This window comes from Schistocerca americana, chromosome 5 (genome assembly GCF_021461395.2).
Source record: "Schistocerca americana isolate TAMUIC-IGC-003095 chromosome 5, iqSchAmer2.1, whole genome shotgun sequence".
Classification (NCBI taxonomy): Eukaryota; Metazoa; Arthropoda; class Insecta; order Orthoptera; family Acrididae; genus Schistocerca; species Schistocerca americana.
This window is the reverse complement of record NC_060123.1, coordinates 449,939,398-449,957,271: the sequence shown is the minus strand read 5'-3', so window position 1 is coordinate 449,957,271 and position 17,874 is coordinate 449,939,398. Positions and strand designations below refer to the sequence as shown.

The 17,874-nt window shown below is 38.3% G+C and overlaps 1 protein-coding gene across 1 annotated transcript in view; it reads left to right on the top strand.

Moving 5' to 3' along the window:
* LOC124615274 (transportin-1) overlaps positions 1–17,874 on the top strand; it is a 144,034-nt gene that overhangs the window by 105,229 nt on the left and 20,931 nt on the right. The window contains exons 14-16 of the mRNA XM_047143028.1: positions 5,643–5,889; positions 9,744–9,842; positions 9,943–10,038. Coding sequence (XP_046998984.1) covers positions 5,643–5,889; positions 9,744–9,842; positions 9,943–10,038 — 442 coding nt within the window. The remainder of the gene's footprint in view (positions 1–5,642; positions 5,890–9,743; positions 9,843–9,942; positions 10,039–17,874) is intronic.

Genomic DNA, 17,874 nt, shown 5'->3' with positions numbered 1-17,874 from the left:
GAAAAATAGATGACAGATACATTTGTAAATTGGTTGTGTTCTGGTCCATTGTAAGATATCGATAATGTGTTTTCTTCTGTTAATGCTTTATAGATAGTTTAAAATGTGTGTTATTTCCTTGAGCAGTTGCATTTGACCTTTGCAGATTCATCATCATTGTTATTGTCAACTTTGGTAAGTGTTCAACTTATTACATCAAACTCCTGTCAGAGGAGTAAGAGTTCCATCCAAAAGCCTTTGTTACGTTGAAATCACACAGGTCAAAATCTATTTTTAATTCTGTATCTGTGATGTAAGCGATAAACACCAGTATTGCCCAGATGTAAAGCGTTAATGACTCTTCCTCGCAAATGTCATTCACAGAAAGCGAAGAGTGTGCATAAACTTATTATGTTCAGTTTTTTCTTTCTGTAAGTGGACATTTCACAAATCCTACTTACAATAAGAGGGGACAGCAGTAACCAGTTTGTGTCAGTGTGTGGAATTCTAGTCTTTTTCATAAGACTCCTTGGATTTGGAGGTTTTTGTTAAATTGTTACAGGGGATAGGCAAAATAATGTGAACACCCATACTTACTTGGGAATGGTTTATTAATAAGGGGTTGGACCCCCATTTGCCCTTAATACAGTTGCAATTCTTCTTGGCATACTGGCATATAATTATTATATAGTCTCCCGTGGAATGTTATGTCACTCTTCAGTCAGAACCTCCTCTGTCTCCTGTATTGATAAGGGAGATGGAAATCTGCTCTGGACTCTGCACTCCAATACCGCCCACAAGGGTTTGACAATGTGCTGGACAGGGAAGATGCTGCAGTTCAGTTGTTTGCTCCTCATACCACAATTGTCCTGGCTGGGTGCATTATCATCCTGAAATGTGGCATCACCATTGGGAACATTTGAATCATGGGGTGCACCTGATCGTCAAAAATATTCACATAATCATTGGCTGTAACAAGGCCATTTAGAGTAATGATAGTACCAGCAGAATGCCACAATGTGCCTGCCCACACTATCACACTTCCACCTCCAGGCTTAACCGTTGCAATCAAGCAGTCGGGGTGGTAGGCTTCTTTCAGCGTTCTCCAGTCATAAATCCGACCTGATGTTGGATATAACGAAAACGTTGACTCATCGGACCATATGACATGTTTCCTCTGATCAGCTGTCCACGATTTATGCTCCTGACACCATGTTTTATGCTTCTTTGTGTTGGTTGTCGTCACTAATGGTTTCTTTATAGCAACTCTTCCATGAATATGCTAGTTGGTGACAGACAACGTCGATAGGTACGAGCTCTTGAAGATGGCTATTGAACTCTGCAGGCACGTTAGCCACTGTAGTTTTGTGTTTCGACACAATTCGTGTTGGCGTATGACAATCTCTGTCATTTGGGTTTGATTTGCACCCACTATTATATTTGCGTGATGATGACTTTCTTTGTTTTGTGTAAGCTGTCATGACTATTGAAACAGTTGCTCTTGAAACATTCAATAAGTTGGCTGTCTTGGTTACTGATGCTCCAGCTTATTGCGCCCCCACAATCTGCCCTCTTTGGAACTCTGTTAGGTCTTTCATTGCACATCAAATTCGGCCTCTGAATGCAAATATGAAGTGTGCACTACTCGTAAACAACCTGCGTTGATGCCGAGTTGACAGTCAAACACAACCATTCCATTACTACCACTGTTCACCTAATTTTGCCTATCTCCTGCATATTGTCCCTCTTCAAAGGATCGTTTGAACACTTTATTTGGTGTTTGTAACAATTGATGCAATATTAGGCAGGCGGCCACGGTGGTCTAGCGGTTCTGGCGCTGCAGTCCGGAACCGCGGGACTGCTACGGTCGCAGGTTCGAATCCTGCCTCGGGCATGGGTGTGTCTGATGTCCTTAGGTTAGTTAGGTTTAAGTAGTTCTAAGTTCTAGGGGACTTATGACCTAAGATGTTGAGTCCCATAGTGCTCAGAGCCATTTTATTAGGCAGGCCTATTTCGTTTTATCTAGCAGACAGTGACAAAATACATGTAATCAGATCAAGAAACCACACCAGTCTTGGGCACTATTCGTATTAACAGCTTTTCTGCGTTTTTTCATGTAGCAAAACATTGACGAACTTTGATGGCGTAATAGATTCTTTCCCAGAAAGAAAAGTACGCTATATAAAGCTGTGACAAGATTAGAGAGAGAAAATGCTAGGACTTACAGATTGAAGAAATGTGTACTGTCTTACTTGTCTCTTGTCTTTACTCGTTTTATGTATCCTATATTTAATTTTATGTCGCACGGAACAGCAAGTTATTAGCTAATAGGCAGTAAAGACTGAAAATTTTCTGAAGATTTCTTGTCCTACCGGTTACAAATAATCCCATACGCTACTAATTGCGAGATTTTTTTAAAGAGGGCAGGATGTCAAATGGGCCGACTGGGAGCAGGAGAGGCACCACAGGAAATTTGAATTTCCTCTGGCCCGAGTATAGTTTGATGGCACCCATTACAAAATATTACACTTTTGAATTCCACAGAGCGAAATAGAGACGTGGAATGGTACAATTCTGTGAAGAGGCATGGCACTGCACTTCGGCACACTTAAGACCAAATAACGTGTCTTACATTCCCTCGATCATGTATGTTTTATGTATCAGACTCTTCAGGAAGATGTGCGCTACAATATGAAGATACTTTTGAAATGTTGATTTTTAAATTTTTGGCGTCCTACCTCAAACACTTGAGGGAGGGGCAGTACCACTATCTAATATTGGCCTGGTATGGAAATCTAGTAGATCCGGACCTGATGTACAGAGCAGTCTGAGCTGTAGTGGGGAGGTGGTAGTCTCCACGTTACCCGTGTTTACGTTAAGTGATTTTGCTGTTTCCTCTTCGTTTATTGCTCTCATGTCAAATGGAAGCAAAACGGATTGATGTTGTCGGGAGCTATCAAGTGAATTAAAATACATTCACATAATTACGGAAGGCTAAAATAAGTTATTAGTTTCAGATTTTATTTTGTTTCTACCCTCCTGACAGTCAAGCGTTAATCGCCTTGCAGTACAATGAAGTTCTCTTTGCAGTTTGTTAAAGAAATTTGACTTGTATTAATCTTTTCTGCTGAGGCAGTCAATTTATTTGAAACAAAGTTTTTAATTCCACACTATTGCCTAGTTTCAACTGTTCGTTACATTTAAAGTTCACGTTTTCACTGTCTAGCACGTATGGCATTATGCCACAATAAAGAACCAAACATGAGACAAACCGATATGGTACTCCAAGAAAATTTACTTCTGAATCTGGACATATGTATGTGGACTTTAAGCCGATTTATGCATTTTAGTAGGGTTCACAAAATTCCCGTGTTCTTAGTGTCCTCTAACGTCTTGTTTCTTTTATGACATATTGTAAGATCATTTAAATGTTTTACACGTATGAAAATACGGGCTTCCTGCGTTGTCGTAGCTGCGCAAGCGCGACGACGCCTGTCATCTGGTGCAACTGCTCAAACGAATCTATTTCTAACAGGTCATGGGAAAATATTCCGAATGGTTGTTTGAAGAAAGTTACTTTCAAGTAAAGTAAATTTCCTTTTACACAAGATGACCTCTGTCCGCCAATGTCCGATTAATTTCTTAAATCACAGATTTTGACTCTCATTCAAAATTCAAATCTTTGAGAACGACCATTTACAATATTTTCGAGCCCAGAAGATCAGACATATATGTCGTTAAAAATTTTACTGTCACAGGCGTGTGATGTATCTTAAAGTGTAACACACGCAAAAAAGATCAACATTATGTGTGAAAGCTTAGCTTCTCTTGCAGCTTATTAATCTTTGAGGCCAATATTACAGGCTACGTGAAAGCTTTTCTTTTCTTTTCTTTTAGCAACACTATGTATATTAATTTAAACCATTACCTTTCACTATTTACTTAACAGCGATGTTGCTATTGGATGACTACATCACATGTTCTATGCTCTGAATATCAGCTGTCATCGACTGGTGAGATCGCTTGGCATGAGCTACGACTGGCTTACAAAAGCGCATTGCAATCTCGATCTCAATCCTTCGGAAAGTAACATGCGGTGTTTGGTGGAATTCGAATTTATACTTTCGTAATACGAAAATATGCAATGTACATGTTGCTGCACATCAGACATCTTTCCAAAACGTGTTTTTCCCCCCTGAGTTTTGTTTTCTAAAGTGCCGGGAAATTTTACGCCAGTATATAAAACCACAACCAATGAAAGGATTAACAAGTTTCACAGTTACGAGGAAAAGTATACTGTTACTTAACACAGAAAAAGTGTATTTTCATCTGGGAGAAAGTGTATTTTTAACTGGGAAAAATCCAGGATTTTTTTTTTTTTCCTTGTCCACGTATACACCCTGTAAGTGTGTAAGAAAATAATGCAAACTTGGAGTACACCATAAAATGTAGGAAGTACAAGAAATTGAAGCAAATAAAATAAAGCAGAATGCAAATATATGCTTAAAATATTTGTAAATTGTGCAGTACAAATGAAGATTTGTATGCAGGAAGGAATACTCCTAATGAAACCAATTTTTATTTTAGATAAAATACACATATATTGGAATCGTTCACACCACTCAGTATTACAATTTTACAAACATCAGTCAAAATATCAGCAAGATACTCAAAATTTCATTTAAATAATGCAATACACACACTAAGTAGTAAGCAGTAATCAAATGAGCATTACTCTGTAAAATACCAGCTCCTGTTTTGTACCAAACAAAAACATTTTAGATTAACTTTCATCAAAGAATTGTAAAATGATATGATAAATCTTGCACTTTTCCAAGTGAACTGGCAGCAGACTGAGGTGGTGTTCCCTCAAAAATTTGTATACATCAGATGTTCGTGGCTCCCTCAGTGTGAGCACTTAAACCCACAGCTGTTAACATAGTGGCTATCGTACAACTTCAGTTCTGCACAGCTTTTACCACATATGTAATTATTAAGATGGTCAAAAATGAAATACAGTTGATGAAAATAGAGAAATGATCATATGTCTAGTTTTTTCACAGCTACTACGGCTGAATCTAATGTTCTTCTTTCTGAAATGTTTCTGTTTATGCAGGTCATGACCATAGCAATGTCCATTAATAGTCAATACGTAAATAGCTTTTATTTCCCTGTATTATCTGACAGTAGTAGTAAACTGGAATTGCTGCATGACCTTCTGGTCAGAATCTTTGTGACTCATGGTAAAGTCCATTACCTCTCAAACAGCTGGGAAAGCCACAAAAGCTGGTGGCATAATAGATGTGGGTATACTGTTGTGGTGACCATGTAGCTCTGACCTCATCTGTGAAACAAGCTAAGCCTAAATTCCTTTGCTTTAATGAAGTAGTTTAATGTATTAACAAGTAAACTGCAAATGAAAAAGGCCAAAAAACTACAAAAGTTAATGCCTATTCAGTTAAGAGCTGTTTGTTTGTGTATTTGCGCACAATCATTTCTGCGAGATTTCACTTAGTAAATATATGTACATGTATTCATTATACAGTCATTGTTTCAAATTGGTAACTGTAAGTTGTCAGATTTAACAGAGAATTCATAACTTTCTGTGAATTTTAAACTGTGAAACTATATATTTCATAGGCTGATGTATGGCTTGTCAACAGGCAAACACACAAAATCCAGAGCAGTTTGAAGCACCAGACAAAGATTTTATGATTGTGGCCCTTGACTTGTTATCTGGACTTGCTGAAGGTCTTGATGGGCACATTGAGAAGCTTGTTGTCAATTCAAATATCATGCAGCTGCTCTTTCAGTGTATGCAAGATCCTATGCCTGAAGTGCGTCAGAGCTCATTTGCACTTCTTGGTGACCTCACAAAGGCCTGCTTCCAGCACGTGCTTCCGTGTATATGTAAGTTTCATCAAATATCTGTAAATGAAATATCAAAATGGATTGACTGATATATTTATGTACATTTTCTCATGACAATCATGAAGTGTTCCACGTCACTCATATTGTATCATCCAGAAATTGGAGAAATAAAAATTATTGTTACAGCTGCAGAGTAATTGCTATGTACCAGTATTTAGGCAAACCATATATGAAATTTTATCAAGCAGTAGCTAAGAAGATTAACACTCCAAAAGAAATTTTATACCTTTTATATAAGACATCTTTTGTGTTTTTAGTTGCCGTACTCTGTGTTATACAGGGTGGCGCAGATGGATCGGGTGGTTTTGAAGTGGACTGTACGTCTGGAGGGGGGGAGCCAGGTGTTCGGCGACTTCGTCCTGTGGTGGGGGGGGACGGGAAGTTTCAGTTGCAGGCTGGCAGTCAGTCGCGATGGCTACGTGGTCCGTTGAGCATCGTGTTTTCGCAGTGGAAGAGTTCATACGCAATAACGAGTCAATTGTTGCTGTGACGCGTGCCTTTCGCCGGCGTTTCAACATCCCACCTCGCGGTAGTGTTCCTAAGCGAGATACGATATTGAGTTGGGTGCATAATTTCCGCACTACTGGTTCATGTGCTCCAAAATGGACGCCTAGACCGCCAACAATAACAACGCCTGAGAACGTGGAGCGTGTGAGACGCGATGTCACTGCGAGCCCACGTCGATCAACGAGACGTCGTGCTCAAGCTCTTGGAATGTCACGTCGGAGCCTTCAAAGGATTCTTAACGAAGAACTGAAATTCCACCCCTATAAAATCCTGTTGGTACAGAAGATTCTCCCAACAGACCATCTTCAAAGGCTTCAGTTTAGCCAACAGATGTTGGAGTTATTGGAAGATGTAAACCTGATTATCATGATGTCTGACGAGGCTCACTTTCACATTAACGGATACGTAAACAAGCAAAATTGCTGTTACTGGGCCGACACTAACCCAAGAGATCTACACCAACGGCCTCTCCATAGTGACAAAGTGACGGTTTGGTGTGGGGTTTCTAAGGTATGGATAATTGGTCCTTACTTTTTTGAAAATGAAAGGGAGCAGGCGGTTACTGTTAATTCGCAGCGTTATGTGAACATGATTGAAGATTTTCTTCTCCCACAACTTGAAGAGAACAATTACGACATGGGCAATATGTGGTTCCAACAAGAAGGGGCAACTGCACATACCGCTAGGATATCAATGCAAGCTGTACGCGCTCTGTTCCCTGGCCGTTTGATTTCCCGTAATGGAGATGTCCATTGGCCCCCTCGCTCGCCGGACCTCACGGTATGTGACTTTTTCTTATGGGGCTATTTAAAAGCAAGGGTCTACATGAACAAACCCCGGACCATTCAGGAGTTGAAGGCAGCAATTCACACCGAAATCACATCAATTCCTGGTGATGTGCTTGAGCGGGCAATGCGGAACGTTAAGGACCGACTCCAAGAATGCGTCGCTCGAGAAGGAGGGCATTTGATGGATGTAATTTTTAAAAACTAACATTACTATTTTTTTGTTAGTAAACTTCCATTGTAACTACACGTTTTGCACTTTATTTCAATCCAATACCTTTACAATTGACAGTTTGACAAGTATTTTAAAACCACCCGATCCATCTGCGCCACCCTGTAGTTAAAACCAGTGTGGTAAAATGATGGATCACTCTCATTTTTACTTGTGTTTCAAAAATAGTAACTGAAGATGCTAGGTCAGCACTACTGCCCATCTATAAGTGCAGTAATTGTATCCTTCATTAGTTGGATAACATGAGGTATTAGACACACCAGCAGAAAAATGACATGATGCTTTTTAAGAGCTGACTGAAAAGTGTGATACCAGCCACCTAATTCTACCTTCTTCAGCACCTTTAAAAACTTTCCCAAATATTTTAGCATGCAAACATATTTGCACTTTTTTCAACGTGCAACTCACCTCTAACTTCCACATTGACCCCTAACTGTAACTCATTGACACCCCTTAGTTAGTTGCTCATACCCACCACTCCCACTTGCCTATTCTCACTCACTCATTCAGTGTAACTCATCATCATTATGACTTTGTCTCTTTCTGTTTCTAGTCTCACAGCCGCTGTCTCCTTCATTCTGTACTACTACTACTACTACTACTACTACTACTTCTACTTCTACTGTATGTCCTCTCGTGTCAATGTCTTGCTCTTGCTTTCTCGTACTGCTTCTATCTCATTAATTGCTTCCCATTGCTGCTCTCACCCCCCCCCCCCCCCCTCCCCCCTGCTGTACTGTCACTCTCTCTTCCATATTGTCTTTGTCATAGACTCTTGTGTGCCATTATCCAGGGTGTATACACCCCAAGAAATCCTAGAGAAAAATTGGAATTTTTTCAGTTGGAAAAAAACCAGTAAGTTTTTAGAATTCAGGACATTTACTTTTGCAATATCCTTTCTTTTAGGAATGCTAGTTCTGCAAGGTTCGCAGGAGAGCTTCTGTAAAGTTTGGAAGGTAGGAGACGAGATACTGGCAGAAGTAAAGCTGTGAGTACCAGGCGTGACTAGTGCTTCGGTAGCTCAGATGGTAGAGCACTTGCCTGCGAAAGGCAAAGGTCCCGAGTTTGAGTCTCAGTTGGGCACACAGTTTTAATCTGCCGGGAAGTTTCATATCAGCGCACACTCCGCTGCAGAGTGAAAATCTCATTCTGGAAATAGGAACCTGTTTGCCTTTGGTGCTGTGCTGGTGTTTGCCATTGCCATAAATCCAATTATGGATTGTCTCCTTCCCGATGTCTCGGGCTCCCTCTTTGTGGACGATTTTGCGATCTACTACAGCTCTCAACGGACCAGCCTTCTTGAATGACATCTTCAAGGATGTCTCGATCACCTCTTCCAATATGTCTTTAAATATGTCTGCTTGTGTCTGTATGTGTGGATGGATATGTGCGTGTGTGCGAGTGTATACCTGTCCTTTTTTCCCCCTAAGGTAAGTCTTTCCGCTCCCGGGATTGGAATGACTCCTTACCCTCTCCCTTAAAACCCACTTCCTTTCGTCTTCCCCTCTCCTTCCCTCTTTCCTGATGAGGCAACAGTTTGTTGCGAAAGCTTGAATTTTGTGTGTATGTTTGTGTGCCTATCGACCTGCCAGCGCTTTCGTTCGGTAAGTCACCTCATCTTTGTTTTTATATATAATTTTATCAGATGACACGCACTCAGCCGATCATGTCCTCAAGTTTATTAGTGTCAGTGAAATGATGTCGGTTATTTGAAGCCCTTTTTTGGGAAAACAATTTCCCCCCCCCCCCCCCACACACACACACACACACACACACACACACACACACACACACACACACACACACACCTTTCTATATTGGTTTTCTAAGCTTTCCTTCTATTTTTTAGTTTCCCCACATTTTGAGTTTTGCTCCCATTGCTGCTGCTGCTGCTGCTGCTGCTGCTGCTGCTGCTGTCCAATCTGGTTCCCCCCCGTAAGCCACAGACCGGGTACTAATGACCGTAGCAGTTATGCACCCTAAAACCATGTTGTTGTTGTTGTCTTCAGTCCTGAGACTGGTTTGATGCAGCTCTCCATGCTACTCTGTCCTGTGCAAGCTTATTCATCTCCCAGTACCTACTGCAACCTACACCCTTCTGAATCTGCTTAACCATAACCATAACCAAAAAAAATCATCAGTAGGCCTTTTGTTGTGCCTGAGTGAGTCATCATCTCTGCTATATGGTGAGTAGCAATTGATCCTCACATAATATTGTCATTATTCCATCCTGGACTTCCCATTGTTTAGTTGCAACCATGTGATGGAAAGATTATTCTGTTTGTTTAATTTTATTTTTCTTGTTACAGCGGACTTCTTACCAATTCTTGGACATAATCTGAATCCTGAATTTATTTCTGTATGTAACAATGCAACATGGGCTATTGGTGAAATTTCAATCAAACTGGGTTAGTATTTTTCAAATACTTTTTTACTCACTTATGTACATAACTTCATGAAATGTTTAACATACTTAAATGAGATTTGTGTTTAACATTTTTTTTCCAGGTCAGGACACTAGGCCTTATATACCGATGGTTCTTAACCAACTGATAGTAATTATCAATCGTCCTAACACACCCAAGACTCTGCTAGAGAATACAGGTTTGTATAAACAATTTTCGTTGATAAATTAGGCATCGTTTCATAAAACTGTTACATTTAACATATTTTTATAAAATATAAATTGTGGTGTAAGGTCCATCTCTTGTCTCTGAATTAATTTTGGTAGTTTCCCGTTCATCTTGAAGCTTACTCAAAACATCTCGTATGCTGCAGGTTTGTCAGTTTATTAAAATTTTGTGCTGTGCTGTTAAATTTCTTTCATTTATATGATAATACTCCAATGTTCCAACAGATCTCATTTGACAAAATACTGTCAGAATCTTAGGAAGCTGTTTGGGTCATTCCATGTCAACTCACTTAGGCTTCTCTGCTCACCCATCACAGATTTTATTAAAATTATAAGTGAACATTCATGAATGTCCCCAATTATCATTGGCAAAATTTAACATTTGCTGAACCAATATTGGCCGAGGCATAGCCCCTTGTAAACCAGTCAACCTCCATGGTTTACCATAAGATTTATGGAAATTGCAGCATTTTACAGATGCATGGTGTCATTTCATGACTTCATGCACTAAAATTTGAAACATTAATTTCTATTTTGGAGACACAGTTCTGGTCCCTGTTAGAAGGAAATATTTTCTCAAGACTTTTTGCAGGAAGCTAAAAAGGCCACAACTGTGACTTTAGAGTAGAATTAGCATATGATGTGCAGTGTATATTATATTACTTCTGTGTTACGTTAAACAAGTTTTATTGTGTAAAGCCTTTTTAAAGTATTGTGTATCTGATTAGTTCCTAAAGGAAGTCCTGTTCTGTATGCTCCAAACCAATATTCACCATGCCTGCTGCTGTTTAATATGGATTTCTTCATGATTGTATGTTCCCCTACGAATCATTGGGCTATGATGTAAGTAGATTTTCTTGAAATATCCTGTTTAATGCATGAATTATTATATTTTGTAGCCCAGAAGTATTATTTTCGTCAAGCCGGAGTATGTCAAAAATAATTAATTTTTTTGTCATGTGTTACTTTTACCTATGCCACTTTTCCAAAGTTGGCAGATATGCCCTTGTTTGACTTGATGCGCAACTTTGCCTTTGAGCTGTTATAATATGGGCAACTTTGCTTTACTTTCCATACAAACACTGCAAATGAATTACAAAGTTGAAAATTTGGTATTTTCAACCTGATTTTAAATTTTGTTCTAAAAAAAACTTTCGAAACAGGAATTAACCACCAAAAAAAGTGTGTTTGTCAATGCAGGCTATCAATGCTAGACAATTTAAATAAAATTGGGACACAAAAATGGCGGTGTGAAATGAATGTAGACTTCTGCTTCTTGTATCTCGTAGGCTAAACACTTGCTGAATATGAAACTTAACATACAATAGGTCAGTAGCACAAGGATGTGGAATAAAAAAATTCATTAATCTACAGTTTTTCAGTAATCTACAAACTTGTCAGAAGTGACGATTTTTCTGAAAAGGTGAAAATAGGGTATATTTGACACCTCTATTACAAATACCATTTTCTGTTAATATTTCAAAATCAGGCTCATCCAAAATAATCTATTTTAAGCCTCCGAGAACAGTGGGTTTAATTTCCAACGTAGACTATCAGTGCTACATAATTTGAAGCAAAGTATCCAGAACAATCTCACTGCGAATAAAGTTCTAATTTTGGCTTCTTATCTCTCTCCTTGATTCAAGGCATGATAATCGCGAAAAGCGAGACGTAATAACTTAGTAACGCGAGGTTTTCTGATATAAAAATCATTCACATACTGCTTTCTTATTTTCTACAAAATCAGTTAAAGCTTGCTTTTCATAAAATTACAGAAATTGATAACATTCAGTTTGCTTTTAGAAACTCATTTTCTGTAATTGATTTCATACTAATTATGGTTGGAAAGAGCACACTTTCAAGCATTCAGAAAATCACATTAGGTGCTCCATGTGCACTAAGCCTGTAAATGACGGACAAATGTGGGGGGATGTACCTTTGCAACAGGCTACATTTCAGCAACCCGTTGTCTGCACTTAAAATACAAATGAGACTGGTTTTGCAGCATTAATAGAAAACATTTGTAAAAGAAGTGTCGAACGTACCCTAGTTTCATAGTTTCACAAAAATTGACATATTTTTGACGAATTTGTAGATTTTGGAAAATAGTAGGTGAATAAAATTTTTTATTCCACATCTTTGTGCTACTGACCTATTATGTATTAGGCTTAATGTTCAGCATGTGTTCACTCTACCAGATATACAAGAATGCGAAGTTTACGGTCTTTTTGCGCCACCACTTTGATTAAAATTATCTAGCATTGATAGCCTGCATTGGACAATCAAATACACTTTCTTCGGTGTCAAACCCTTGGACTTTCTAATGAGCCCAGTTTGTAAAGTTTTATATAAAGTGTACAACTTTGCTTCCGCTGTTTTTTTCCCCTACATTTGAAGCTTTAATGAAACAAATTGGTTACACATGTATCATTCAAAGTATTTTCCATCTCTGGCCACTACTTTCTCCCATCTTTCGGGCAGTGAATGAATCTTGCGTCGAAAAAATTGTTCATCTTCTGTAGTGATCCACGAATCGATCCAATTTGTGACTTCTTCAGAAGATCAGAAGTGTTGGTCTGCCAGGCCGTGTGCCATTGATCTAAACAGGTGATAGTCAGAGGGAGAAATGTCTGGAGAATACGGCTGGTGGGGTAGGACTCTTTTTATGTTTCCAAGTACGCATTGACCTTTTTTGCAACTTGGGGTCGGGCATTGTCGTGCTGCAAAATCACTTTGTCATGTCACTCACTGTATTATGGCCGTCTGTTTTTTAATGCTCTGCTCAAACACATTAATTGCATTTGATAATGAGCACCTGTGATTGTTTCACTTGGTCTTAACACCTCATAGTACACAACGCTGAGCTGGTCCCACCATATGCAGAGCGTGATCTTGGAGCCTGGAATATTTGGTTTGGCTGTTGACACGGAAGCATGGCTGGGATACCCCCATGATCTTTTGCGTTTGGGCTATCATAAAGAACCCATTTTTCATCCCCGGTCACAATGCGATACAGAAATCCCTTCCGTTTTTGCCTCTGAAGCAACTGTTCAGAAACAAACGCCGTTCAACATCTCTTGGTTTCAGCTCACACGAGACCCAAGTTCCTTTTTTCTGAATCATGCCCATAGCCTTGAGACATTTTGAAATGGCTTGCTATGTCACTCCCACTAATCGTACTATATCATCTTGAGTTTGATGCGAGTCTTCACCCAGCAATGTCTCAAATTGTGCATCATTGAAAACATTCTCTCTTCCACCACGATGCCCGTCTACCACATTAAAATCACCATTCTTGAAGCCACTTGCGACATGTTCTTTCACTAATGGCATTTTTACCATATGTACTTGAGAGCATTCAACGAGACACAGCCACATCTTGAAACAAAGCAGTAACACCTCCTGCAAGTGACGAAACTTAGGCTCGAAAACTGACATTTTTAATCAAGAGCAACTTTATGATGCAGACACAAATCGACTAATGTTTGAATGAGGTTATGTTGACTGAGGTCCAAACTAACTGCCTGATGTCTGCGATATGTTTCTTTCGACCTCTACTTACCATTGTTGCCACCCACCAGCATTGGAAAGTGATATATAAATGAAACTTCATGTCTGCAAACCTTGTGTTGTTGAGTTACTACATGCCAAATTTAATATTTGTCGTACATTTAGCCCCTGAGTTATAAGAAGAAAACCGCCCCCCATGTGACTTCATTTATAATTTTTTGGCTGAATATGGCCCGTAAACTTATTTTCATTACAATTCTTAAGAGAATACATGAAGTTGTAAAAGATGGCCAAGTTTCATTTCTTTCAACAAAATATTGCCCAGGATATAACAGCTCAACCAACCAGAAAATTGAGGTAATTCTGTGCAAAGTCATGCGTGGAGTCAAACAATGGACTATATCAGCCGGTATTGCTTCAACGAACACTTAACTTTACCAACGTTCATTGGAGGTGTGTGAATGTTCACATAAAATTTAATTGAAATATGTTATGCTCAAGCAGGAAAATGTTCAGAAATTAGGCGATTTGACATGGAATGACCCTTATGTACTATTGGTTGGCGTTTCCATCTCACTGGCAATTTATGAAGGTAATAGGTACAATGCTTAATGTATAGTGAATATGTTTCTATAGTAATATGGTTATTGCCAATCATATAGCCAATTCTTAATGGATACTGCATTCGTAAATACAAGGTGTGTTGTTCCCAATCAGTAAAAGTGCCTTCTCTTGCCTATACAGAAGTATGAGTGCAAGTTGTATTGTTTGAATAAGTAAAAGTGCCCTTTCTTGCCCATACAGGATGACGTAAGGTGACAACATTTTTTAACACTGAGCAGTGAGTGCATGTAAAATTCCAAATTAATCAAGCAGGCAGTGTAATTTAAAAGTGAACCACTTAAAAATTGTATAAACACATAAGAAGGGGGTTTCCTGTAATAGGTACACCTTCAACAAATAAATTGGAGTAGACAGAGGCACATATGATATAAAGCAGTGGTAATAATGAGTACAGAATATTAGACAGTAAACAGGAGTTATAAATACATTTTGGAAAGAAAATTTTGAAAGCGAAGGAAAATAAATGTTAATTTGTAAAGAATTAAACGAAAATGCCCATAAATGAGTTGCAGCAGTGTGTGTTGTACTTATATTATTGAAGTCCGTAGAATCATCGTCAGTAGGGACCGGAAAAATTAGCATTTCATGATAAAAGCTAAATAGATGCAAATTATACCTTAAAATGCTAAATTATACTATTTCATAGCGAATTGTGTCCAGGTGAATTATTTTATCAGAGATAGATAGAAATAGCTTTATTTTCTGCATGTAGATATTGAAAATGCAACAGATTTTCAGTTGCTGGTATTGTAAGTCATCTGGCAAAGCCCAGTTTGGAAAGATGATGTGAGTGAGAATCTGTTTGCAAAATAAAAAGTGAATGAACATAACGAATTTAGTCATTCGCACAAGAGGTTGAATGAGCTATTAAAGATACTCGCCAAATAATGCAGTGTAGGGCTCAGGCATGGGACCTGCCATTTTATAACAAAGAAATATGTAGCGGACACTTTTAACATGGCAAATTAGGTGGCACATTTTGAACTGTGGTTGCATTGAATACTGCTAGAGATTGGGCCTGAACTACATTGTTAACAATACTCTGCTAACCTTAATAAACAATTGTGTGGTAGCCATCCTCAGATGCTTTGTGTTGTACATTGCTCGTTGTTTTCTTATTTTGAAATGGGTGAAATGACTAATCCTGGTCCATCATGGATTTTGATTACAATGCTCACTGCCACATGACACCAGAAGGAGTCGGCGATCTCTGCAACAATGTTTCAGCTGCTTTCGCAGAACAAGTGTGTGTCTGCCGCTGCCCTGTGAATGGGAGGCAGTGGTAGGGCTTGCTTCTCTACACCACTCCCCTCTCCCTCTCCCCTCAGGCAGTCAAAATTCTAGTCAGTTTACACTCATGGCCATCTGACACTTAAGCCTATAGTGCTAGGACTCTGTGCTATTGTAATTGAAAAACAAAATATGTTATTAGTGCAATAAACACTTTCATAATTGTCTCCCTGTAAAATAATTATCTCCAGTTCTTAGATCACATAATAACTTTCTTATTGCAGAATTTTGGACATTTTTACTTTTTCTTTTTTTATTAACTATTTCCATCTCACAAGTGTGTAAAATTTCTTTCTCATGGCTCTGTAAATAGTACAGCTTTATTTGCAACTTTGCTAAATACGTAAGACTGGCGGGCTGGCCACTATTTACACTCTGGGATCATACCTTTTAGTTTAGTCATTAGAAACACATTCTCTCTCTCTCTCTCTCTCTCTCTCTCTCTCTCTCTGTGTGTGTGTGTGTGTGTGTGTGTGTGTGTGTCAGTAAAAAAATCTTTGGCAAAGTTATTGGAACGCACTTGAAGCTGCAGGATGCCTTTGAAAACACGCAGCAGTTACAGTGAATCTCTGATAATGTTTCGAACACGCATTGTTCACATGATAATAGGCAAAATTAAGAGGCAGCACACTTCTTCAGAGAAGCATATTAGTTTCATAAAATCTTAGTACAAGCAATGAGCTCGACATAAAAGGTGTTAAGTGTCATGTAACGAGAGGTGAATGAAACTCTTCCTTAACTCTACACAAGCTGTGCTCAATTCGGTGGTTCAAATTTTAAAGATAGAAAGGGCTAAGGCTATGCTTTTAATTTCACTCTCTTGAAATGGCTTAGACAAGCTACCAATTTTCAGCTATGTGAGGTCTGGTAATAGGTCAGTGTGTGTTTAAGGTAGATTGTCAGAGCTGCCATGATTCCAGTTACCTTCAATTCTGCTGTAGTGTATTTGCAATTGCAGTAGTTGATTTTTAAAGTTTTGTTATTTTTGTAGAAAGCTGTTTGAGACTGATCTAATTTTCTTATATTTCAGGCATAATAAATGTAGGCAGCAATATTTATTTTTGCACTTTGTCTTGCAGATTTTTAATTGTTTCTTTTTCAATGTATCAATTAAATTAACTTGTCTTCTTCATTTTGTCTTGTTTTTTAAACTATTTGATAAACCATTGCTGTTAATAGTACAGTAGAAAGTTTGTGGGCAGTAACCTGAAAGAGTAGAAAACAATACTGCACATGCCATATTCTCAAGAGGTTGCAGTTGAAACATCAGTAAAGTTTTTCCAAATGCGATGATGATTGGTGTAAAACGGGTAGAAAAATTCCTTCAGCTTTCAGTGATTCACAGTTAAAACATTAGTTTCATGGTAAAGGACAAAAAATAAATGTTAAACCATAAATTTAATTGACTTTAGCATGTGTCGAATGGCATTAAAATGCTAGCAGTTGTAAAAATAACCTGTCTGTGATAGTTGTCATTTTTTAGATGTGAAACAGTCTGTTTCTTATTGCATGTTACTCTTCTGTCATTTTTACATTATTCTTTATTCTGACACACTGATTTGTTCACTGCAAGGATCTGGGCTCCATTGTGCCTTATTACATGCTATATTTTTATGCTATCTTTCCGTAAATTAGCAATTGTTGACAAAGTAATATCTGTTCATTACAGTAAAATTGTCTAAAAATGAAGTATTTAAATCCTGAAGGTCATTACCCGGGAATTGGGTAAAGCTTGTGATAGTCTTAATTTTACGGACTTACTGAGTATCCAATGCACACTCAGTCTTTCTGCCATTTTCAAACATGCTTTGAGTAATTCACAAAGTAAGGCACAAGAACAAAACCTCTGAGCAACAAAAACTTTCTATAAGTCTTAATAAAACCACAAGATGACTTTGCCTTTTGGGAACACACTTCTTCTTTCTTGGCATTTGTCAAACATGTAAATAACAACTTGTCATTTGTTACCCCAGCTACTATCTCAGGTCCTGTATTTTAATTCATATTTAGCAGATATCATAAATGTGCCCTTACTATGATCCAGTCAAAGCTAATTCTCATATTGATGCAAGATGATGATAGAGATTATGGTACATCTTGTTACCAATTATCATAGTTATGGTGTGATGTGCTGCGATAGACGAAAGACCATTGTAAACACAAGATAACTTACTGCAACTAGGTGCAGTAGTCCTGGGAGAAAATGCAAAATATGAAGAAAATTAAAATTCTTGAAGTTTCTTTGTCAGTTCATAGCTGAGTGCTTGAAACTGAACTGAAAGCTGACCAAACTAATGTAATGTTCGAATATTGAGAGCATTCGTCTATAAAGATCCACATTCTAATGAAAATTTTAATTACATTCCAAAAAAGTGCAAGAAACT